The 26,304-nt window shown below is 44.9% G+C and overlaps 1 protein-coding gene across 3 annotated transcripts in view; it reads left to right on the top strand.

Annotated features, from left to right (window-relative positions):
• Nucleotides 1-14,413, top strand: part of FGD2 (FYVE, RhoGEF and PH domain containing 2) — a 28,789-nt gene extending 14,376 nt beyond the window's left edge. For 2 of the 3 annotated variants that reach the window (XM_077334334.1, XM_077334335.1), the window contains exons 10-16: nt 1,240-1,319; nt 1,408-1,438; nt 2,512-2,604; nt 2,915-3,049; nt 3,299-3,445; nt 8,664-8,807; nt 9,874-14,413. In XM_077334334.1, coding sequence (XP_077190449.1) covers nt 1,240-1,319; nt 1,408-1,438; nt 2,512-2,604; nt 2,915-3,049; nt 3,299-3,445; nt 8,664-8,807; nt 9,874-10,086 — 843 coding nt within the window. In that variant the 3' untranslated portion in view covers nt 10,087-14,413. The remainder of the gene's footprint in view (nt 1-1,239; nt 1,320-1,407; nt 1,439-2,511; nt 2,605-2,914; nt 3,050-3,298; nt 3,446-8,663; nt 8,808-9,873) is intronic. The other variant, XR_013230399.1, reaches the window with a different exon arrangement.
• Nucleotides 14,414-26,304: the final 11,891 nt, after the last annotated feature.

Raw genomic sequence — 26,304 nt, 5'->3', positions numbered from 1 at the left:
ATTGAGTTGTATCATTATACTGCTAGAAGGTTTCCTGAAAGAAATTTAAAACTTGGATGAGAGGGATGGGATGACTGTGATCAATGGGTACATGGGTTATGAATGACTTACTAACAAATTAACTTGTGGGAATTGTCAGGATTTAAATTTTGTGCTATGTAAATAGTAAACACTTTGTGCATTCTTTCACTCTGTGCTCAGTTGCCAATTAAGCATTATGGACTCACGCCTTACTCTAGTCCTTCAGCAGCACAATTTTTGTCCTTAACTGTTTGGGATGGCATATTGGTGAAATCAATGAGAGGTCAAAACAAGCTGATATCAAAGGGCACTTGAGGATTTAAAAAAGGGTTTTGGATCTACATGATGTTGTCAATAGCTGATATTTGCATTAGACATTTGTTTGGTTACTAAACCTTTGGAAAAACACAAAACCTGGGCTGCTCCAGTTACAGGAATCATGGTGAAGAAGGGATATTTCTGAAGGCATCCAATTGGCCACTGTAGGAAATAGGATGCTGAACTAAATGGACCTTTGGTCTGATCCAACATGATTCATCTTACTTTGGAGGGAGGCATATTTATTGGGCCAAATGTCTGTATACTCCTTTGTAGTTATTAAACAATTTATTTTTAAAAACTACACTGAGGAAGGGGATAGTGATGTCGTAATTGGCAGAAGGACATGCCAGATGGTGGTGCTCTGCCCTTTGGCTCCAAAAAGAAGAACAGATTTCCCCTGACCTTACCCTGGAGAGACATTTATGTGTCTATGCTAAATGCACATCCGTAATGGGCTCACTGATAAAGCTACAGGCACTGCAGGAGCTTCCAATGTTCAGCAGGGCCTGCAAAACGGTGCTCTTCCACCAGGTCTATGGTTGAGGATGGCATGGCAAGGAAGATCTGTATGGCTCCCTTTCCAGGATAGAGCGGTGTGAATGGAGGCTTGCGGTCTCCATCTGCGCCTCTCTTCTAACCCCCCTCATTAAGATTTTTATTGGGGGAATGATAGTGATTCAAGTTTTTTCACCATATCTCCTTTTTGTTATTGTGATTAGTTGGATCTGTGTTATGTTTTTATGTATGGGGATTTTAATGGGGGTTTCTACTGGGATTTTATTCAGATTGTTGTAACCCTCCACATAATGATGATGATGATGATGATGATGATTTTGTAGATACCCTAAACAGGAAAATGTTTTCTCTAACGTCCATGCTTTCCCTTATCCGATTCAGGTTCGAGAACTAAATGATGTGGAATTTCCTCATGCTTTCCTTGTGTCAGGGAAGCAGCGGACTCTGGAACTGCAAGCTGGGTAACTACTGAGCAGGGATTTTCCCCTTTCTAGTAGAGGCAGCTTAGAACTAATTTTCTGTAACCCGTGACTTCTTTTTGCTCTGTAGGTCCCAGGAGGAGATGAATGACTGGATAAAGGTAACTTGTCTTGCAGCACCTTTTGACTGCCTGAGCCCCAGGCGATGAGAAGACAATGCTCTGAATTCCTGTATTACAGGAAGAAACTCTTTCTCTAATACAACTGCCATATTGACTCTGTTGTCAGCCTTAGATCAAGGTCCAGCATTTGATGCTACCTCTTGGCGTTATATGACTTTGACCTCTCCTGTGGCCTTTGTCCAGCCATCATTGATTATTTATTTTCAGTACAGCCAGAAAAAGTGCTTGCTACTTATACCTGGTCTCTTTGCCAGCTATATTAAGGTTGGCTACTCTTGCTCTAAGATTCCTGCTTGGGGATTTTCACAAATGAGCCCCAAGCTCAAACTACAGACGGTAGACCACTTTATTTAAAGCCAGCTCTGCCTCAATCATGTATAATCTTGTTGAGTGTGTTGGCATTATTGGAACACTGAGGGGATGCCAGCACAAAATGGCTGCCATGGAGAGTGCTGCTAACCAGAATATGGCTGCCATTTTGGTCTGGAGCCAATCACAAGATACTGAGTAAAGAGTCCCAATAGCTGTTTATAAATGGGTGCTGCCTGCAGACTCAAAAGTGATGCCTCCTGGGCTTTTCTTGAAGTAGCTCCTGTTCAATTGAGGTGCAGGAAATCCTGGACTGGGGAAACAACCAAATGGGAATAAGGAAATGCATTGGTCAACACCACAGTGCACCATACTGGGGAATCACTCTTGTGTATGTGTGTGTAGTGGGGGGGGGTGTCTGATTTTAAAAGCAAATAGGCTACAGCAGGGGGATAATCCATTCTCCCATTTGTGGATTAACTCCCTGCAGCCCTTCTTCTCAGATAAGTTTCTTTTACCCATGCTCACTTCCACCATCAAAACCTGGCAGAAGGAGTGACACTGGGGGGGGGGGGGGTCAGTCTATAGAAAAATAAGCTAGTTGTATATGTATGTGAAGGAGAAGGATTTATCACTTCATCCCTTAAAACCAGACCTCTACTCCCCACAATACATGATTGGGGGCAGACCAGGATTTAAACAATGGCTATCACATGTAGCTTGAGACTAAACTTCTTTTTCAGGCTTTCCAGTCTGCTATTGACAAGAAGGAGAAGAGGAATGAGAGCTTCAAGTTAGCCATCCAAGGGTCAGAAGGAGAGCCCCAAGACTTCAGTGTAATCCTCCTATTCACCCATTATCCTGGAGCTGTTTTCATGCATTTACTGCCTCAAGGGCCTTGTTGAATTTTTTGAAACTGATAAAACTTGTAGATTTGTAAAGATAATTACAGAAAATGAAAAGGACTAGAAATAATGTGATGAATGAGGGAGTAGACTAGGGGAGGGGTTGGACATGCAGGAAAGGCGTGATCCTGGAAAGCTTTTGATGATGCTACCTGGACAGAAGTGTTTGTCATGCAACCTTCTGATTTTTGTCATGGAAGTCATCACAAGGATTTCTTGATTCCTACTCTCTTTCCCTCAGCACTGCCAGTCTGAGGAGCTGGGCAAGCGGGCTCCACAGTGGGTGAGAGACAAGCTGGTAACCATGTGCATGCGTTGCAAGGAGCCGTTCAATACTATCACACGTAGAAGACACCACTGTCGGGCCTGTGGCTATGTGAGTAAACTTGCATGCCTCCTTATGGTAGGGTCACCATGACACAAAACTTTATGTGGTCCTGAAGGGCCTGTCTTGAGAACTGGCAACAAGGACAGTGGTGGATGGCTCAGCAATATTTGGGTGGTGGAGAGAGGTGTTGTCAGTTCCCAAATTTTGCTTTTGTTTGAGGATTGTTAAACAGGGATGGGATTTCCTTTCCAAACCCATCTTTTAGTATCCCTTTTCTCCCCTCTTTCCTGGAGGCAGGTTGTATGTGCACGGTGCTCTGATTACAAGACTGAACTTCAGTATGACAGGAATGGACCCAAACGTGTCTGTGTGAACTGTTACATTTTCCTGACAGGAAATTTACTGCCTGATGAGTGCCATGAGAAGAGCAAAGGGATTCTAGAGGTGAGAGAAAGGCAGAGGTGAGATGCCTCCTTCTTCCTTTGCTCAGTGGACAGTCCATCTCAATCATGTGTGTAATTTTTACTTCAGTGTTCACTTAATTGCCCTCAACTTGTGATGGATTTCATTATTCTAAAACTTTAGAGAAGTTTCACAGTTTATGTGGCAGCTAGGCTGCACCAATGTTCTTCAGCCTGAACACATAAAATATTAAGAGGAAATGCACATTCCTAAACATACAGTGCACACATTGGAGACTCAAGGTGAATCGTGGCTTCCAAGCATATCCCTGAGTGTGTATGTATCTTTTCCTCCCACCCACCCAACTGAAAGAGGGAAGAGAGAGAGACTCTGTCCATGGTGCTGGAAGATTTGTAGATGTCTAGAACAGCCTAGATCTCCCTCCCACTATGTTTTTGCCCAGTAAGAAGATATTTTTTGTATAGGGTTTTTACTTATACTTCCTATTCAACAGGGTCTTTATATGGATAAAGGGAGATGGCCCCGAGGACACTGTATCGAGTTCTTTAGAAGAAGTCATAAAATATAACATAAAATTGTTAAATTGCTTGGCTTATCCACAAAAAATTGTTGTTGTTATGTGCGAAGTCGTGTCCGACCCATCGCGACCCCATGGACAATGATCCTCCAGGCCTTCCTGTCCTCTACCATTCCCCGGAGTCCATTTAAGTTTGCACCTACTGCTTCAGTGACTCCATCCATCCACCTCATTCTCTGTCGTCCCCTTCTTCTTTTGCCCTCGATCTCTCCCAGCATTAGGCTCTTCTCCAGGGAGTCCTTCCTTCTCATGAGGTGGCCAAAATATTTGAGTTTCATCTTCAGGATCTGGCCTTCTAAAGAGCAGTCAGGGCTGATCTCCTCTAGGACTGACTGATTTGTTTGCCTTGCAGTCCAAGGGACTCGCAAGAGTCTTCTCCAGCACCAGAGTTCAAAAGCCTCAATTCTTTGACGCTCGGCCTTCCTTATGGTCCAACTTTCGCAGCCATACATTGCAACTGGGAAGACCATAGCCTTGACTAAACGCACTTTTGTTGGCAGGGTGATGTCTCTGCTTTTTAGGATGCTGTCTAGATTTGCCATAGCTTTCCTCCCCAGGAGCAAGCGTCTTTTAATTTCTTTGCTGCAGTCCCCATCTGCAGTGATCTTGGAGCCCAGGAAAATAAAATCTGTCACTATCTCCATTTCTTCCCCTTCTATTTGCCAGGAATTGAGAGGGCCGGATGCCATGATCTTTGTTTTCTTGATGTTGAGTTTCAAGCCAACTTTGGCACTCTCCTCCTTCACCCGCATCAACAGGCTCTTTAGTTCCTCTTCACTTTCTGCCATTAGAGTGGTATCATCTGCATATCTGAGGTTGTTGATATTTCTCCCTGCAATCTTGATCCCAATTTGTGACTCCTCTAATCCCGCATTTCTCATGATGTGCTCTGCATACAAGTTAAATAGGCAAGGCGACAGTATACAGCCTTGCCGAACTCCTTTCTCAATTTTGAACCAATCAGTGATTCCATGTTCAGTTCTCACTGTTGCTTCTTGACCTGCATATAAATTTCTCAAGAGACAAATAAGATGCTCTGGTATTCCCATCTCTTTAAGAACTTGCCACAATTTGTTGTGCTCCACACAATCAAAGGCTTTAGCATAGTCAATGAAGCAGAAGTAGACGTTCTTCTGGTACTCCCTAGCTTTCTCCATGATCCAGCGTATGTTGGCAATTTGATCTCTAGTTCCTCTGCCTCTTCGAAATCCTGCCTGTACTTCTGGAAGTTCTCGGTCCACATATTGCTGGAGCCTAGCTTGTAGGATTTTGAGCATAACTTTGCTAGCATGAGAAATTAGTGCGATGGTGCGGTAGTTTGAACATTCTTTGGCATTGCCCTTCTTTGGGATTGGAATGTAAACTGACCTTTTCCAATCCTGTGGCCATTGTTGAGTTTTCCAAATTTGCTGGCATATTGAGTGTAGTACTTTTACTGCATCGTCCTTTAAGATTTTGAATAGTTCAACTGGAATGCTGTCACTACCACTAGCTTTATTGTTGCTCAGACTTCCTAAGGCCCATTTGACTTCACATTCCAGGATGTCTGGCTCCAGGTCAGTAACTACCCCATTGTGGTCATCAGGGATGTTAAGCTCGCTCTTGTATAGTTCTTCTGTATAATTTTGCCACCTTTGTTTGATCTCTTCTGCTTCTGTGAGGTCCCTACCATTTTGGTCCCTTATCATACCCATCTTTGCATGAAACGTTCTCTTCATATCTCCAATTTTCTTGAAAAGATCTCTGGTCCTCCCCATTCTATTGTTTTCTTCTATTTGTTTGCACTGTTCATTTAAGAAGGCATTCTTATCTCTTCTAGCTTTTCTCTGGAATTCTGCATTCAATTGGGTGTATCTTTCTCTTTCTCCCTTGCCTTTCACTTCCCTTCTCTCCTTAGCTATTTGTAAAGCTTCCTCAGACAGCCATTTTGATTTCTTGCATTTCTTTTTCTTTGGGATGGTTTTAGTTGCTACCTCTTGTACAATGTTGCGAACCTCCGTCCATAGTTCTTCAGGCACTCTGTCTATCAGATCTAATTCCTTAAATCTATTTGTCACCTCCACTGTGTATTCGTCAGGGATATGATTTAGTTCATACCTGAGTGGCCTAGTGCTTTTCCCTACTTTCTTCAATTTAAGCCTAAATTTTGCAACAAGAAGTTCATGATCTGAACCACAATCAGCTCCTGGTCTTGTTTTTATTGACTGGATAGAACTTTTCCATCTTTGGCTGCAGAGCACATAGTCAATCTGATTTCTGTGTTGACCGTCTGGTGATGTCCATGTGTAGAGTCGTCTCTTGGGTTGCTGGAAAAGAGTGTTTGCTATGACCATTGTATTCTCTTGACAAAATTCTACCAGCCTGTGCCCTGCTTCATTTTGTACTCCAAGGCCAAACTTGCCTGTTATCCCGGTTATCTTTTGGCTTCCTACTTTAGCATTCCAATCCCCCATGATGATAAGCACATCATTTTTGGGCGTTGCTTCTAGAAGGTGTTGTAGGGCTTCATAGAACTGATCAACTTCATCCTCTTCAGCAGCAGTGGTTGGGGCGTAGACCTGGATCACTGTGATGTTGAATGGTTTGCCTTGGATTCGAACTGAGATCATTCTGTCATTTTGGGGATTGTATCCCAAGACTGCTTTTCCTACTCTCTTATTGATTATGAATGCTACTCCATTTCTTCTGCGAGATTCTTGTCCACAGTAGTATACCTGATGGTCATCTGAATTAAATTCACCCATTCCTGTCCATTTTAGTTCACTGATTCCTAAAATGTCGATGTTCAGTCTTCTCATTTCTTGTTTAACCACGTCCAGCTTGCCTTGATTCATGGATCTGACGTTCCAGGTTCCTATGGAATAAAAATCTTTACAGCATCGGACTGTCTTTTCGCCACCAGTTACTTCCACAACTGAGCGTCCTTTCGGCTTTGGCCCAGCCGCTTCATTCATTCTGGCGCTACTCGTACTAGCCGTCTGCTCATCCCCAGTAGCATATTGGACACCTTCCGACCTGAGGGGCTCATCTTCCGGCGTCATATCGTTATGCCTATTGGAACTGTCCATAGAGTTTTCATGGCAAAGATACTGGAGTGGTTTGCCATTGCCTTCTCCAGTGGATCACCTTTTGTCAGAGCTCTCAGCTATGACCTGTCCGTCTTGGGTGGCCCTGCACGGCATAGCTCATAGCTTCACTGAACTACGCAAGCCCCCTTGCCACAACAAGGCAGCGATCCTTGAAGGGGGCCACAAAAAATATGCCCTTGTAAAGGATATACACAATACCAAAAGAAACCATTTTGGAGGAAAGCCTCTGAAATCAGGACAGAGCAATGTAAAGCACATAAGGTGCATGCATGCTACCAACAGTGTAGTCTACCCCATTAATCCTTTCTCCATGGAATGGCAAGGGCTGCTTCCACCTGGGAATTATTCTCCATTGAGATCTCATATCACTGAAGGATTCGGAAGCATAGAGAACAACACTGGACCTCCACTTGGGGTTACTTTCTATACTTTATCTCCATTTTCCATTTCTTTTCCTATTGCTGGTGTACTTTTTGCCAGCCCTGAGCAAAATTGGTAGGAGATAGAAGGGGTTATACAGGCCATCTAGTTCAACCCCCTGCACAATTCAGGATCGGCCTAAACCATCCATGATAAATATTTGTCCAGCTACTGCTTGAAAGCTGTCAGTGAGGGTGAACTCGCCACCTCTTTAGGCAGCCTATTCCACTGCTGAATTATTCTGACTGTGTAAGTTTCCCCCCCTGATATCTAGCTGATATTCTAGATGTAGCTTAAGCTCATGGCTGCAGTTCCTATCCTCTGCTGCCAACAGGAACCATTCCCTGTTCTCTTCTAAGTGACCATCTTTCAGATACTTAAAGAGAGCAATCCCCTCCCAGCCTCCTCTTCTCCAGGCTGAACATTTCCAAGTCCCTCACCCTTTCCTCTTAGGGCTTGGTCCCTAGGTCCTCATTGCTCTCTTCTATATCTTCTCAGTTTTGTCCATATCCTTTCTTTAAGTGAGGCACACAGTACTCCAGGTGTGGTCTGACCAGTGCAGTATACAGAAGGACTATTACATCTCACAATTTGATGTGATTCTTCTGTATATGAGCTGTATATGAGCTATAGTTTTTTGATGCCATGGTGACTGCCCACTAGACCCAGCTCCACATCCAGGCAAAAAGCCCACTGATGATGGGGAGCAGGAGATGATGGGTAGTAGAGAAAATTGAGAGAAAATGGTTCCAATGTGAGCTGGAGAGCTCAGAAAACCCACACGGTGACCAAATTCATTTTGAGCACAGTTTTCCAGGAAGGATTGTTCTGGAGAAGATTTGGGAAATGCACTTAGGGGCAGTAGGAAACCCAGAAAGTGGACAGTTGCATGATGTTGTCCTGTATGACCTGTGGGAGGGTGGAAATGTTAAGCTAAAGGTCCAGCCTGACTCACTATACAATTGCGCCACAGATTTGAAAAGGATTGGCTACAGCTTATGAGCCTTTCTCTGTCTTGCTGTTCCCCCCAACAGCAAGGTGACGGATTTGGTAGTTTAGCTCTGTCATTTCTGCTGAATCAGAGCAGGGCCAAGAGAAGCCTCTGGGCTGGGGAGCAATAGCAGCATGGTTGTGTTGCTTGTGTCTTTGGCAGAAAGAATCTGCAGAAATATCTGGGCAGAGTCTGATGTGCAGCTTTCTCCAGCTGCTGGATAAGAATGGAAAGGGGAGCATGCGGGGCTGGTTTGTGATCCCTCAAGGTGACCCTCTTGTGCTATACATTTACGCTGCACCTCAGGTATGTTTTTGTTTGTTTTGCCTTTTGAAGGTAGTGTGGTGGGAGCTCAAAAGCCTTGGGGCCTGACAGTCCAATGCTAAGCAGGTTTACCCAGAATCATACTCAGGTGACTTACTCCCTGGAAAGTGTTCTCTGGAGTTGCAGTTTATACTTACAGCTTCTGCTATGCCTGATTCATTCCTGTAAGGAGAAAGAAATTTATTCCTGTGGTAAAACTTGTTATCAGGCCCAGGCTTAATCTATGTGGTGGAATGGCTCAAGTGTAGGATCACAATCTGGGAGGCCTGGACTCAGATCCTCATTCTGCCGCAAAGCCTGGTGCCTGACCTCCAATCACCCACACCTACCCCACTGGGCTGTTGAGTAGGGAGTGCAATGTCTACTGTGCCCAGCTCCTTAAAGGTAGGGTGGGATAAGAATGAGAGATAGATGTGATATGCTGGGTCTCTCCTTCCCTTGATTTGTTCACTTTTTAGTGACATGAATCATTGAAAAAGTATACAGTCAAGAGGAGGAAAGGAGGGTATTCATTGGTGGTGTTGCCACTCATAATTGTACCCCAGCAGTGCTTGCCTGAATGGGGAGTCCACAGCCTTTGTTTCACCATGAGGAGGAGCACAAGGGGGGGGGGGGTGAATGACAAAGGGTTAAATAGCTCTTCCCTTCCCCCACCATTTCTCTCCAACTTTCAGTCTCCCAGGGCTGGTTTGGTTAGGAGAAAGTTGTGTGTGTCAATATATAATCTTTTAGTTGGGCCTCAGGCACTGCCAAAGTAGCCTGTCTTGGCCATCTCATGGCAAAACATGGGGTTGGGAGGACGCAGATCAGTTTTGGCACACATGAAAATACCTGTGTTTTAAAAATTATACAGGAATCCTGTGACACCTTAAAATATTAACAAACTTTATTCCAGCAGAAGCTTTTGTGAGCCTGAGTTCACTTCATCAGATGCATAGGCATGTCCATAAAAAGCAGCAAATAGTATACTGTTGAATTCCTACAACTGACTGTCATGGCTGCCCCTCTGGAATTCTTACCTATGTCTGAGCCTCTTGTTTTCCCTCAGGATGTCAAGGCTCACACCTCCATCCCCCTGCTAGGCTACCAAGTCAGGGATATACCTCAGAACGACACCCGCCATGTCTTCCAGCTCATCCAGTCCAAGCAGATTCACACATTGATGGCAGAGACAGAAGAACTGAAACAGCGATGGATGAAAGCCATAGCACAGGCAGCCCATGGTGAAGAGGAAGAGGACTCATTCGATGAACTGGAGTAATTGGGACCTTGTCATGAGGCTCTTCCTAGCTTGGGGAAAGGGCATGGATGCAGACCTTGTTACATAAGAAACGTCAAATAACCTTACTAGCATTCTCTCTCTCTCTCTCTCTCTCTCTCAAGTTATTATTATTATTGTTGAATTTATTCCCTGCCACTCCTGGAACTGGCTTGTGGCGGGTTACAGTAGCCCTTTGTAAAAAATCCCAATAAAACCCCATTAAAAATAGAACGTAACAACAATAACAATATAGAACAATACAGAACATGGTGGAATTAACACAGAGACACCTGTCCCCCTAAAGTCACTAATAATGGGGTCGTAGGAGGGACATCGATGTCACTTGGCCCGGGTGCTATCTAGCACAAGGGGGGGGGGCCAAATCAATCTTCCTCACTGCCCTGGCCTCAACTGTAGACCTGGCAGAACAGCTCCGTTTTGCAGGCCTTGCAGAATACTGAAAGTTCCCACAGAGCCCGCAGCTTGACCAGGACTTCATTCCACCAGGTAGGGGCCAGGACCGAAAAGGCCCTGGCCCTGGTTGAGGCCAGGTGTGCTTCTCTAGGTCGGGAATAACCAGCAAGTCAGTACTCACAGAGCATAAAGCCTTGCGGGTGGCATAGTGGGACAGGCGGTCCCTCCGGTATATGGGGCCAAGCCACAAAGACTGTTTATGCACTGGAGGCTTCATGCCAGGCTGCAGGCTGGAGTTTTAGTTGTAGCAGGTTGCCTCACCCCTTCCTGCACCCACATGTGGGAGCATTTGGCCTAGTGCACCTCATCCGCCCCCGATTTCTACTCCTGTACGGAAGCTGGGGGAGTGAAGCTCCCAGTGCGTAAACAGTAAGAGCCTTAAAGTTCAAGACCAAAATCTTGAACTGGATCCAGGCAGCAACTGGCAACCAGTGCAACTGCCTCAGAACAGGCTGGATGTGGGCCCTCCACGATGTTCCTGTGAGGACCCTACCAGCTGCAATTTCCAGGTCAAGAAGCTTCCAGCTCACCTTTGATATCTCTTGCCTATTCTGTGCAATACATATATTTATAATGTTTTGCAGCAGTAATTGGTCAACCATTTTGGAGTTTCTTGTAGCATTCCTGCATAACTCAGATTTCCATAGTCTGCTTATAAACCTTTTGTGTGTAATTGTGTGGTATGCATCACCCAAGTCCTATGCTCTAACTAACCTTGTACTTAATAATTTAAAAAATATATACTTTGTGGCATAAGTACTCCTGTCCCATGAAAAAGACAAGCTCCTCCCAGCTTTCTTACAAATAGGCTCCAAGTATGTTAGAGTGCTTTCGCAAGAAATTCTTATTTTCCTTTGTGATGATGGTGCACCAACTTACATGATATACATAATATGATGGTTCTATTGAAGCTACTCCTTGCATCATTTTCTGATGCAAGTGAGGCCATGCTCAAAGGAGGGTGGGCCACATCGGCTGTTCCTCTATAGCAAATATAATAGCAGTTGATCTTAAAGAATGCATCTTAAAGTGGTTAGCTGTTCTCAGAAAGGAAAAAATGCATATTCAACAGATCATTTTGTTGTGTCGCATTGGTACAGAAAATGGCTATGCCAAACATTTCAAGCATCTTAAAAAAATTATAAAAGGCCTTGCTTGCAATTTTTGTGTTACTCATGTAGAGCCCTGAGAACATTTTGGCTTCCTGTAGTTATAACAAATCTACAGTTTCCTATTATTTATGGTCTACCTTTCTGCTGGGGACTCTAGATTACGCATCTTGAGTCTGCCGGGGAACACAGGTTATGTGTAGTAATGTCAGTATAATCAACAACAGGGCCTGCAAGATGGAGCTCTTCCGTATGGTTGAGGCCAGGGCAGAGTTCTAGTAGTCCAACTAAGGATCCCCCCCCCCAAAGTCTATTAGATCTGCTCCCACCGTCACCAAAAGACAACTTGCCCACCAAGCTGAACAAGGGGGGTGGGACTGGAAGTTGTGACTACTGCTGCCTTTATTGCTGTTAAGTCTGGGAAGATTTTATTCTGGTTTTATTGTGTTTTTAATGTTTTATGATGTAAACCACCAGGAGCAGTTGTCTATAAATTGAATAATAAAAAATATATACGTATATACACAATATGGGGCATTCAGCAGCTGACATATTAAAATTTTAGAAATCTGGAACTACCAGAAAAAATGGAAGCACAGCATAAGTATAACTATGACATATTAAGCAGTACAAAAATAACTTAATAGGATTCTACTCAAAATAAGCTAGATGCAGCAGTATAGACCACAGTCTCAGTTGTTTACCCCAGTAAATTTGTGAACCATTTGTACAGTGTAACACTATTACCTGCATGGAAAAGCCTCCTTGATCAGTTTTATTTTGCATAGTTTTCAGAAGGCCAGAAGAGTGGGAGCTTTCCTGATCTCTCAGGCAGGCCATTCCACAAGAAGAGCTGGGATTTTATACCCTGCTTTTCACTACCCGAAGGAGTCCCAAAGCACTTGCAAACACCTTTCCCTTCCTCTCCTCACAACAGACACCCTGAGAAGAAGGCAAAGCTGAGACAGTCCTAAGAGAACTGCTGTATGAGAAAAGCTCTATGAAAACTGACCAACCCAATGTCACCCAGCTGGCTGCATGTGAAGGAGTGGGGAATCAAACCCAGTTCTCCAGATTAGAGTCTGCCACTCTTAACCACTACACCATGCTGGCTGTCAAGTTAGGAGCCATAAGGGAGAAAGCACGTGTGCAGGAAGTTGTTGATTTTGCCCATTTGCAGGCTGGCTTTTTCAGAAGTCCCTGAGGACATGAGCGAAGTTGACGTGGCAGAGCATAGGGAGAGAGGTGGCCCACCCAATAAAAGAAGCCAAGTTCATGGATGGCTTTATATATGATAGCCTAAACCTTAAACTGATATTGATATCAAATGGGCACATCTGCACATCTGCAGAATGGAAGTAATATGAATGATCCACCTAGCTCCTGTTAATACTCAAGCCATGGCATTATGGATCAGCTGGAGTTTCCAAGATGATTTTTAGGGGAAACAACATATAGAACATTACAGTCAAATAGTCTTTTTTTTCTGTTTTTTTTGATGGCCCCCGCATTCCATTGATTTTCCCCTTTCTTTATTGTTTGAACTGTTGATGGCCATAATATTTCATGTAGCCCTACTCCGAAATTTTCCCTATCCAATGCTAGATCTTTATGCAAAGGGTCGATCATCCCGTCGGTCAACATTGTCACCATTGCTGCATGAGAATAAAGTTTTAAATTTGGCAGAGCTAGGCCACCTCTCGCCTTAACGTCTTGCATTACCCTTGCTGCTATTCTATGTCTTTTATGTGCCCGTATGAAGTTGTAAAGCTCCGATTGCCATCTATTTAATTGCTTATCTCCTAGGGCTATGGGCAGAGATTGGAACAGAAAATTGAGCTTTGGTAGTATATTCATTTTCAGTGTCGCCATTCGGGCCGACCACGAAAGCATCAGCTTATACCATCTCTCCAAATCCCCTTGTATAAGTTTCCATTCTCTTTCATAGTTGTTTTTCTTCAATATTGTAAGGTCTTTATCCAGATATATTCCTAAATATTTTATCACTCTGGGCCCACAGTCAAATAGTTTTGCTGTTACAGTAGTGTGGATTTCAGTGGCCAGATAGGTTACAAGCTGTTGATATAAAGCCCTTTTTGCAGCTTCACTAATACAGCTGGAACCAATATAATCCCGAGGCTTTTGAGTCAGCAAAGACCAGTAGAATGCTACCAAATTAATCAGCGTACTCTTCACGTCCCCCTTTTGCATTCTTTGTAACTTATTCTGAATTTTTTGCTCTTAAAACACCTTTTCTATACTTTATTCTTTTTGTATATAATCTACAGTGGCTTGTAAGTGAAACATGTTTTGTAAAGCTTTATGTCTCCCTATATTGCTGAACAATTAAGAATCGATATAAGAACCAAGTGTGCATTGAATGTTCCAGAGCCTCCAGACAGAACCCCGCCCATGCTTTGCCTGCAGTGATGGGAGAGTTTTTAAAGGAAGTGTGCTGCCATACTACAGCTGACCGTGACAGACCCATGATCAGCTGTAATGTGGGGCCCTCACTCCGTTTAAACACTTTCCCCCATATGTCTTTGCAAGCTGGTGGGGAATGTTTAATTGGACCGGCCCCCGGTTCCGGCTGTCACGTTCAGCTGTTACGTGGTCCATGATCCCTTTAAGTATCCCCCCCTTCAACTGCACAGGCTGGGTGGGGAAAGTATTGAAAGGCACTGCAGGTGGTCTAGAGCCCTTTGTATTTTATGTTCAACAGGCTTTACTGTTAGTGATTAAATATCAGAAAGACATTTTCTTCTAGTTGATTTTGGATCTCCTTTTTTTTAGATCAAACATATTTGGAATTGATATATTCCTGTAGGCTCCTGTTAGTCTCTTGTTGGTATGTGGTAGAAGAAACAACCCTGGGACACCTCAGCAGACGTTTTTTTTAGCATTCTCTGCAATGTGTCTTCTGAACACCAGAGTGCAGTATAAGATATGAAATATACAGACAAAGCCAATAACTGGTTAGCATTAGCAAGCATGAACAGGCCTAGGTTTCCGCATGAAAAGCAAATGTCTGAAATAGAAGGGAGAAGTCTGGTGGGAGATAAACTATGGGGAGGGGGGTGGTGGAAGAAAGGATTTTGCTTCACGTTAACACTTTGTGGACTCAGGGAACCGTTGGGGATGAGTTGTAAGAGATGTTTTGGGGGATTTTGTGAGAAAAAAGGGGTATGCCAGCAATACTCCTCCTCTGCCTGCTCCTCCAGTTCCACAATAATTTATTGGGGAAAGCAGGTTGACAGGCGCTAATCAGGTGCTGAATAGAAGATGTGCTTACTCTCAGAGTGGCCAGGAGAAGCAAGGACCTTTGGCAATGCACCATAGGCCACACAGAGGCTGACTCCCTGTCAGTGATACGCCTGCTGCAGGAGACAAGCAAGGGACAGAGGCCTCCCTCCCATTTGCTCACCTCAGCTGGTGGATGGCAGAGTTGTGAAGATCGCCATAGGCAACAGGCAACGTATTGCTGCTGTGACAGCCACATGGGGCAAAAAAGGTTGACTCCACTGTAATGTGCACATTCATGCCAACACTTGTCATTGCTTCCTTCCACATTTTGCTCTCAGTGCTGGTGGAAGGGAGAGAGGGAGGGTGGGTGCAAGGGGAACATGTCCACCATTTTAAACCAGAAATAGATACATTGCTACAGCTTAACAATATGCCTATGACTGAGGGGAAACCATGCAAACAAAAACCCAGTAGTGGTACTGGGAGTAGTGGGTATGGGGGGGGGGAGTATTAAAAGGGAATTGAGGAAGAAATGGAGACTAATATGAGTGGGAAGATATCAGCACCTGAGGTTACAGAGATCAGTTCCCTTGAAGGAAATGGGAGCCTCAGAGGGGGGCATCCCACTCACAGTGAGCTCTCTCCCCTCTCCAAATGCCACCCTCCCCATGGTCCACAGCAACTTACTCAGACTAAGTAAGAGAGTGACTGGCCCCAGGTCATTCCCTGAACCTCATGGGCACATGAGGATATGGATTGTGGTCTCCCAGATTCTGTTCTGACACTGACCACTAAACTACATTGATGACTACATTTATTAGAGTTACCAATTAAAAGGTAAGGTTCCCAATGTTGAAAGAGAAGGGCTTTGCGATGCCACAGACTCCAGAGGGGGGCTATCAGAGAGTCAGAAAGACAGATAGGCACACAGAAGATCCTTCCTGACTTTATTTTATTGCTGTCCCTTTGATATGTAGATTGATCCTCTCAGGGGACTTCCTTCCTTCTTTCCTCCTCCTTCATCTCTCTCTCTCACATTGCCACATTTTCCATCTTTGGCAGGATGAATTCTTGCATCTTTCTGCATCCTAGTTAGTGAAAACACATTAGAACATTAGAACTCTATCTGTCTACTACCCTATCTAGAAATGGATTTCCTATAATAAATTAGTTAAATTCCATTGAAAAGAAAAAAGGAAGTCTCCATTTTGTTTGTCGTTTTCTTACCTGCAAAGACACACAAGGAACACATGGCTCCTACTGTAGCATTTAGCCATTGTACATTCTGCTAATTATGCAATACTTCCCCTTGATATTCCAGCTCTGAAATCCAACTTTTAGCTTTGGTCCTCAAAAGGACTGTCCAGACCCTTTGTAGGACTGCCACCTTTCGGTCTGGCAGGGATCTTGTATTTTAAGAGTAGCAGAGCAGTCAGTTAGTCAGTCATTAAGTATGCCTTTTCCCAGTACTGTAATAGGGCTGGGAAGTTTCTGCCTGGCATTATAAGGAAAAGAACTTTGTCTAGGGTTGCCAGTTCTGGGCTGGGAAATTTTTTGGAGATTTAGGGTAAAGCTTGGGGAGGGGGGCTGGGGGGGACATAGGTATAATGCCATAATGTCCACTCTCCACTGCTGCCATTTTCTCCAGTGGAGAATGGCTACCCCTCCAAGCCACTGGAACTTGGAGTACCAAATCTGTCTCCATGAACTAATTGATGGTATTTATGTGCTGCCCATGCTTCAGTGAATCCTTAGGGCATTTTATAAAAAAGATAAGACAAAAATAGTCAGACGTTCTAAAAAAAAAAAAAAGAACCCCTACATAGTGGAACAGGAGTTCCGTGACCCATCCGGGGCTTGTCTTATGCCCCTGCTGTCACAGCTATGGGGAAAAGTAACAAATGCCAGTCAAGGATGAATGTGAGCCTCAACATCAGCTCTGCCCACTTAATCGGCACCTTCACCTTCCTTGTCTTTCTTCCATCCTCTTTCTTAGTCACAACAATCCCTGACCTTACCCAAACAAAGTAGTAAAATATGTGTTCTCTTAGCATCAGGAAAGCCTGCTTATTTGTTGTGGCACTGCAGGGGAAGCACCCCAAGCTTGGCCTTGCTTCCTGCTAAACGTCATCCCGCATGTCGGAGAAGAACAAAACAAGGGCCAGGCTGTCATTATCCCAATCACAAAATGGGCCTCTGATCCTAATAATAGACTTCCTGTTTTCCTCAGGCTAATAAACTTGAGAAATTGCTTCCTGGTCAAAGGTTGCCCTGCTTCTATTTTTATTACCATTCTAGAGTTTCACATCATAGGCTCTAATTTCTTGCCACAAGCTGTCTCCCTCATAAGTCTCATTTTCACAAAGCAGAGATGAAGGGGATACCAATACATGCATGATGTTACCCTCCCCCCCCCCCCAAAAAAAAAGAGTTCCATTACTAAATGCTTAGATTCACAGCCCAGGCGTCTCTTGAGACACTGGGAAGTCAGTGGTAGAAATGTGAGCAACCTTGAGCTACTGGATATGACAGAGAATACATTAAAAAACAGATACAATGAATAAGCTTTGAATCTAGATGAAAGCTAAATGAATATCCACTTTTCGTTCAAGACAGTTGCAGGGATAAACTGTTTTTTTAAAATGCTGTTTAATCAAGACTGATCATCTACAAACAGGTGACACCACTCCAGATTCCCATGTAACAAATCTCCATTTGATGGGTTCACCTGCTGCATTTGCACCTGGGTTCTTATTTTGTCCTCACAGCAGTTCTGTGAAGTAGGTTTGCCTGAGACAATGATCACCGAGACCATATAAATATCATGATCAACTGGTTTATAAATCATGGATTTGCTGTCACTTTAGTTTGCTGTGACAACTGAAATCAAAATGGAATTTCAGATCAGGAATTGTCTATGAACCATAATTTGCTGTGATTATGGCTTTTTTTTGCCCTATCAAGTTGCAGTTGACTTATGGGGGCCCAGTAGGGTTTTCAGAGCAGGAGATGTTTGCCATTGCCTGCCTCTGCATAGCAGCCCTGGTGTTTCTTTTTGGTCTCCCATCCAAGCCCTGACCAGAGCTGATCCTGCTCAGTTTCTGAGATCTGACAAGATGGGGATAGATTGAACAGGCTTCCTAGGAAGGTGGTGGGTTCTCCATCTTTGGAAATGTTTAAACAGAGGCTGGATAGCCATCTGACAGAGAGGCTGATTCTGTGAAGGTTCAAGGGGGTGGCAGGTTACAGTGGATGAGTGATAGGGTTGTGAGTGTCCTGCATAGTGCAGGGGGTTGGACTAGATGACCCATGCGATCCCTTCCAACTCTATGATTCTATGATTCGATGATTGAACTAGCCAGCTCAGGGCTTATTACGATTCACAAACAAGGGTGTGTTGAATAGCTCCATCTCATATGACAGCCTAACCACAAAGATGGCAGAATAGGGAAGATGTTCTTCCTGCTTAGTCAGGTGAAGAGACAAGAATCACCCACAATTCACAAATCAGACTTGTTGCTTGCATCCAGTAGACAAGCCTGTTGCACCAACTACAATGTCAACAAAACAAAGTAGCCCCAAGTAGCGTTTTGGCTGAGCAGGGATTTGAACCCAGGTTTTCACAGTTCAAATACCACACCCTTTCCAGAATGCAATCCTGGCTCTGACGAAAGCAAATTCTGTCATCCAATGCTCCAAAAGTTGGGTTAGAGGTTGCTATATGATGCTTCAGAGCAGGAGATACGTCTAGTTGTCCCTGGTTGCTAAACAGCCTTCGTTCCCAGGGACTGTCTCAGTGCTTTTTAAAAACAAATGCTCTGCTTTTCCATGGAACATAAAACTCCCAGATGCAATGAATTCCAAAGAATAAACATTGCTATATAGAAGAGACTCTGAGCATTTCCAGAGAAGTCATTTTGATCGAGGCAGGCTGAGGTCTGATTGGGAAACTGCTGAAATGTCCTCAGGGATATATCACATGTGAGGGAGGGGAGGATCCCTCCCAAGCACACTTTATGATATGGAGTGAGAGCAAATATTGAGAGTAGGTGAAAGGGTAAGAATGTGTGATGTGTCAAGGATGAGGCCTGAGTCATCTTGATCTCTCACTGAACTTTGCTACTTCTGTGGACGCTCATCAGCAGGCTGTCAGGCCAATCAGAAAATGCAGCTCTTTTCCTGGATAAGAAGGGAGTCGTGGTTCCTCCTATGGCATTTTGCAGCCAAAGGACTAAAAGTTCTGTGTGCCATCTGACTTCTCTTCCCTGAATTTCCAAAAATCATTAAATGAAGCTCAGGAGATATATGCAGCTGGGTTCGGTACTAGAAAACAGCTTCTTTCATAGGGGCCAGTGCTGCTTGCTTATAAGCTGAGAAGAACCTTCAGCCTCTCAGCAGTCAAGGGCCGTTGCCCTCGGAGACGTCATGACTGGATCAGAGGAAGATATCAGAGGAAGATATGCCTCCAGAGCATCCCTTTGCCACTGTCTTGCTGTGAGGGGTGGAAATACTTTTCATGAAGTTGAAGGGGACTAGGGGGTAGTAATACAAGAGAGGTAGCATGGAAGGAGGAAAGGATAGTCATAAGCTTTTGCTATCTACTGCAAGGATCTAACATTCAGCAAAGGTTAGAGAACTGAGACCTCTTTCCTTGTTGGGCAGAAACTGAAAACCCCAAAGAGAAGTTCAATAACTTCCTATTCTGAAGAATGAAGAAGGACCGGAGGCAATTTACTGGAATTTCCCCCTCCCTTCCCTCTTTCTCCCCACGCCTTTTCTTGTAACTCTGACCAAAATATATTATGAAACTCACATAGCAAGGGAGAGTCACAGTGAGGAAGTTCCAGCTGCCTGCCCATTGATAAATCCCTGGTGAGGGAGGGGGAGTCTGCTCTGTGTTGCTTCTTCAGCAAGCACGTGGCCTTGATCTCTTTCCTTCCGGTCAAGCCATCACTCTTTCCACCCCAGGACAAGCAGGACTGATTTCCATATGAGTTTGGAGGACTTTTTTCTGTTTGTGAAGATACCACCACCACCACTACAGAATTTCTCCTATTTTCCAAGGAATGCTTGCAATAACCATGTAGGATGGGAGAATTCAGTTTATTCAGGTACAGGGTAAAATAAATTATGGATAGATTAAATGTGCAGATGATAGGATAGTCATAAACCACTTTACCATATGCACAAATTGTTTTATGCCTAGTATGAGCTGTGCAACATCAAGATAATTAATTTTTGCCAGATCAGTACATAAAAATATACATTGTATAATCGAGGGACGGGATCAATTTGCATGGATTGGAATGATCCCAGAATATTCCTGGACTTCTGAAATTCTCATTAGAAAAAAATGAAATTCACTGCTGAAGTATGTAGCTAGTTTTGAATGATGTGGATCTGCACATGTAAGGACCATAGGCTAAAAGGTGTAGGTGTCACTAGGATTCTTGCACTTGCACATAGTGTACAGATATCTGTCTTGCGTGCATGCCTATTTAACTGTTTGTGTAAATACATGTGCCATTGTTGTGTCTTTGTAGCATACCTAGTTAATGCTGTGTTGTGTTTTCCGGAAATTAATTTTTTGCTGGTGTTTTCTCAGATCAGGAGGTGGCGCTATGTTCTCCATCTCTGTGCCTCAGGGATATGGAGCAAGCCCTTGAGCTACAGCAGTGCTTCAGGATCCTGAGCACTTGCCCTCCTATCAGAGCATGCAACCTGGGGAGCAATTCAAGTTCTAAGCCAAAAGACTTATGATTGTCTCAGATCCTCAGTTCAAGCTCTGAGAACCAGAACCAGTGAAAATGCTGGAACCTTATGGGAAAAGAAATGGCTAGTTGTGGCAGAAAGTGGGCTTCAGAGGGGCAGCCCCATATCTGCAACATAACAAACCTCTGGGGAGAGTCCAGCTTGGGTGTACACAGAGTGTCAGGTCAAGGATACTTGGTCAAAGTTTGGGTTTTACAGATAGACCCATCAAACAAAACAAAATCACCCTAGGTGTGGTTTTTCTGCAAACGATTATATGCTGCATTAGCGCAAGCTTCTGACCAGGATTCCTCAGGACATTTCATACTGCTCTGTGTACTGTTTCCTTAGTACAATTGAACTGCCGCATAAGCATTCTGCATTCTTTGTTATTGCAAGGCCTTCCTGCATTAAAAGCGGGACTTATTTACCTTCCATCTGGCCAGTACCTAATGGGAAGTAATTCAATATCCACAGACCTTGGAAGAGAGCATCCCATGTGGAATGTCTTCATCCTGACTTGTGTTTCAGCCGGGAGCACCGGCTCTGACTCTGTGGTTGCCAGATGTCCTTCCTCAGAAGGGACCACACTTCCTTCCCATTGAGCCTCATTTGAGACGAGAGTGCCATGAAGCCTTATAACTGCAAACATCACAACTCCAAAGCCTCCCTTATTTCTGACATGTTAATCTTTCTGCAAGTAGAACACAGAGGCCACCAGACTCTGCTATTTCAGATCCTCTCCATTGGCATCACTAGGCCACGCGTCCTTCCATCAGTCTGCCATGGCATGGCCAAGCCTGGTGCTTCAAGAGGAACCAGTTTCCCAATTGCCCACGGCTGCTTCCATTCCTATGGGATAGCTAAGAGGTGGCTCATCTCATAATCAGTGGTCAATCTTCACTGGCAGGGTTGCATGGCTGCTGGTCCTGCTGCTATGTAGGGCTCCTGTCCTTTATCAGGTGGTGCCAGGAGGTGGGAACATGAGCATTTTCAAACATGCTGGGTCAGCCTCACAGGCTCCACAGGCTTCCTAAGCAGCTCAGCTCCCCATGATTCCAAACCCCAAAACTGCTACCTTGCTCTTGCTATATGATTTTCCTGGCAACAAGAGCAAACTACTGGTTCCCCTACACAAGTAATTAAAATTGTCATTCTGTTGTTTTTTCTTCCTCAGTGAGGCTGCCCTGCTGCTGGGGTATGCTGTCTGTAGATCTGTTGATTTCATGTCTAATTGTCCAAATGGCCCAGAATAATTCAGATGACTCTTGATGCGTGCACATGTGAGCCACCCATCATTCCTTGGTTGTCCATTCTGGTGTGTGCAGAACACCATAAAAATTAACCAAGGTTTAAAGAGGGTTTTTTGTGTGTGTGGCAGAACCACCACAGGCAACCAGCATGCTACCCTTCAGACCTCACCCTGCTCCTGGATCCCCGGGGGAAATGGGGCCTGGGCCTCAGAAAGAGCTAATCTTCACTCTCCAGGGGTACAAAAGCCCGGTTGTCAGGGACAACTAGGAATCCATATCCTTGCATTCCACTGGAGGCAAGGAGCTTCCTGCAGTCATCAAGATGAGAGGACAGAGCTGCTTGGGTAAAAAACAGCGAAGAACATCAGGAAGTTGGGTAAGAGTGAGGGATTCTGGGGAACAGAAGGCTGTGAAGGGCTACTTCAGGGGTATAGCGGGCATGTGGAGAGTGACCCAAGAGCTAACATCTAGCTCAGCCTTTCTCAACTTTTTTACCATTGAGAAATCCCTGAAACATTCTTCAGGCTTTGAGAAACCTCAAAAGAGGTGCAATTGTGCACAATATAACTGTAAATTCCCAACCGGGGGGGGGGGTCCTTCCTAACCCCTCCAGACCCATCATTGGCCATTTTGGGAGGAGGGGCAGGTAGAAATTACCATATATGGTCATATTACCTGATAAATGTTTAACAAATTATATATATATAATTTGTTAAACATTTATCAGGTAATATGACCATATATGGTAATTTCTACCATATTACAATTAACTGCACCTGTGGGAGAATCTTGGTGTCAAGAAGGGCATCCCCTGGAAAAATGATGCAATACTACACAAGGATTGTGTAAGGCCAGCGATGCTGGGGGAGTCCCAGCTTCTATTGCTACTGCTGCATGCTGAAACGTGACAGAAGGTGATTAAGGTGTGCTCATTTAGGAAGTAAGGCTGGGAAAGTCAGGCTGTTCCAGCCCTTGTCTTTCAGTGCTGAGCACAGAAGTCTAAATGAGCAGTTCTCACACTGTGGGAAGCGGGGCTCATTTTGAAACTTACTGCATATTTGGGGATCCACTTCGAACTTTGATGTATCTTTTGGGACCCGACAGCAAAGTAAATCACAGGAAATAATTCTGTGTGTGTGTGTGTGTGTGCATGCACGCACCCAAAGTTCTGTAAAGAGGCAGCTGACGTATGGCGACTCCTGCAAGGGATTTTCAAGTCAAGTGAGAAGCAAAGGTGGTTTGCAATTGCTTTCCTCTATGTGCGCTATAGGAAATCTACCACATGGAAGAACACAAGGATTCTTCTCCCCACCCCCGTTTGAGCAAAGCAGGAGGCAGCAAGGGTGAAGACCTTGCATAGGTCTGCCACTAAACTGCAGCCTCCATGGCTCCTTGTTGTACGAGAGCGGGGAGAGCTGGGGACTATCTTGTATGTGACTAAGTATCACACGTTGCTTGGTCCAAATTGGGGGAGTCACCAGGGAAGTGCAATTCACAGATTTAGCACACACGTACACAAATATCCGGATTGCAAAGTAACTCCAGGACAGAAGCAACACAGCACAGGCTTCCACATGAGGATTGGATTTTATGGTTTCCCTGTTGCTGGTGTGGCTGCAGATAAAGCCAGAGTCACAATGACATAGCAACAGAATGATGATCTAGTGCCAATGTGTTAAAAAAAACCCTAAAAACTAAAAGTACCCCAATGGCATCTGCTGGGATTCCACATTAGTGCTTTACTGGGCAGAGAATTCAATTCCCTGGGAATCTCAGTTAGTAGAAATGCAAAGGTTTCTAGTCCTTTGGGGGGTTATAAAACACTTGAAATTGGGTAGACAGTGTTTGGGGGGATCCCAGAAAACAAGTACTGCCCAACAAGATGTCTGCGGGGTGTATCTTCATTGCACTGCATAGATGCCCTTCACCGTGACCTGCCAAGCAGGATTATATAAAACAGCAAACACTGCAGAATAAATTAGGTTGGAACCTAGCACCACCATCCATCTACACATGGCGGTGAGCTGGGGGCCTGCTGGATGCCGGGACCCTCCCCCCTTTGCCTGGGAGTGGGCTGCTGTCCCCCAGGCCGCCCCTGTAGCTGGGATATCCCCCCCCCCCCGAGTCCCCGCGCCTCCTCCTCTTCTTCCCGGGCGAGGCGGAGGGCCTTCGGAGCTCGCGCTGCGGTGGGTGGGGAAGGCGCGGGAGACGGCTGGTTTTCGCGCTGACTGCAGCGCGAGCCTTTCAGGTCCCCGCTGGAGGAAACTGGCTGAGCTGCAGCGAGTTGCCTTGGCAGCTCCTTTGACAGCCCGTTTGACGCGGTAAGAGTAATGCAGAAGTTCCTGCTCGGCGTGGAAAGCAGGCTCTAAAAATATCCCCGCGCAAGAAGCTTCCCGAGGAGGAGGCGGCGGCCGCGTGGCAGCATCTCTAATGAGCGCGCCAGCGAGCGAGGAGTTCATCCAAGGACAGGAGAACATTCCGGGCCTCCTCCTCCGCCGCCGCCGCCGCCGCCTCCCCCTCCTCTCCGCTGCTGCATTAGCAGGTGCTGCCGCTGCTGCCTGCCTCGCCGGCCGCCTGGGTGCAGCCCCTTCCAGGGACGCCGGCGGCACTGCTGGACGGACGGAGGGAGGCTGGGCCGGGTCGAGATGGAAACAAGACCAGGAGCCATGGAGGGAGGAGAGGCAGAGCCGGCCGCCCTCCATAGGAAGCTGCTAGATTATTTGCATGGCAGACAACAAGCCAACTGCAAGCCACGGAAAGGTGGCAGCAAAGAAGTAGGCTGGCCGTAAGGAGGATATCGGCGCTAGGCGGATGGGGCGCCCCCCCCCCGAATGCCCGGTCTCAAGAAGGGCCCTCTGTAGGTGGCTGGGTGGGGGGCTGTTGCGGAGGCGGGCACCTCCCACCCCCGCATCTGAAGCTGGTTTTGCCTGCAGAATTTAGTATCCTGAAAACCTTAGCACTTCCTTCCTTCCTTCCTTCCTTCCTTCCTTCCTAAGCAAGCTTCTATCCCTTGAAAAGAGGCATTCAGTGACTGGGATGCAAGATTTTTATGGGTTCAAGCATGGACTTCAGCCCTGGCTGTAGCTCTTTGCCCCTCCTTCGGATTAACAAAAAGAATTTAGCCAAAGAAGGCAAAAAATGCATGTGGTCTCAATGCATATAATTGACCGCACTTGCAGAATCCAGTGTTCCTTGGTGTCTAATTTGTATTTTTGTTTGGTAACAGTAAAATACGCATGATCACAACCTAAAGATACTTTACAATTGGCGGTCAGGTGTATTAAAGGAACAACTGTTCTGGATCACTAAACTGACCTTTCTTTGGGTCATGATCAAGATCCTGAGTCCTTGTTGGAAGGAGCAGTCAGTGACCTTCATGCTTTCTTTAATTTCCCTTTCTCACAATAATTTCCTTGTGACCATAACCCAAGGACATTCCTCCCTGCCCCCCTCGGTGTTGAATACTACTATTGTTAATATTATAAACATCTACAGCTGTAAACTACAGTGAGGAAGTACCCACCATACATTCTGAGAGCTTATTTCCATGTTTCTTCATACAACTGTCATGGTCTTCTCTGTGATTCATATATCTTATGAGCCAATCGCTCTTAGCATTTGCTCATCAAGGAGGTAGAACTTTGTTTTTCTATTTCAATGGGATAATCTGCGGGAGTGTCTTCTAGATGTGATGGGATAAGACTAGAGGAAGGAAGATTCCTTGCTCCACCATGGAATCAGGTTTTCTCTCAATCGGTGTCATGCTTGGGGAACTCCCTTCTGCATGACGCCTACCTTGTTCTTTCACTTGGGAGGCTTCCACAGAAGGACAAAAATAGTTCTGTTACAGGAAGCTTACAAAGCAGCGTGAAATGGAATTTTCACATGCTACTTTCATGCTTCTTTTATAGAGGTAATGGGTTTTATTGTGATACTATAACTTGATTCTGTAATCGACTTTTGTCTCCATTATGTTTTAGAGAAAGGTAGGATAAAAATTGAAGAGACAAATACAGATGGGACCCTATCAGTTGGGAGCAGAAAACAATATGCTGTGGGCAGATGGGGTAGAACAGAAAAAGAAAGCAGTTGTGCCTACCTTGATATTATATTTGGCTGATATACCTCTGTTGTAAAGCTAATTTTATCCTAGTCATCCATTTGTCTTGTTTCCCCCTGCTTTATTTTAGAAAGATTGCAGTCAAAGTGTAACTGCAAACCATGTGAAAGAAAAAGCCCACACATATATATATATATATATATAACCGGTGACGCCCTCTAGCGTTTTCATGGCAGACTCAATACAGGGTGGTTTGCCAGTGCCTTCCCCAGTCATTACCATTTACCCCCCAGCAGCAAGCTGGGTACTCATTTTACCGACCTCGGAA

The sequence above is a fragment of the Paroedura picta genome, chromosome 4 (assembly GCF_049243985.1).
Source record: "Paroedura picta isolate Pp20150507F chromosome 4, Ppicta_v3.0, whole genome shotgun sequence".
Lineage (NCBI taxonomy): Eukaryota > Metazoa > Chordata > Lepidosauria > Squamata > Gekkonidae > Paroedura > Paroedura picta.
The sequence above is the reverse complement of the archived record's forward strand: the minus strand, read 5'-3'. Positions and strand labels throughout refer to the sequence as shown.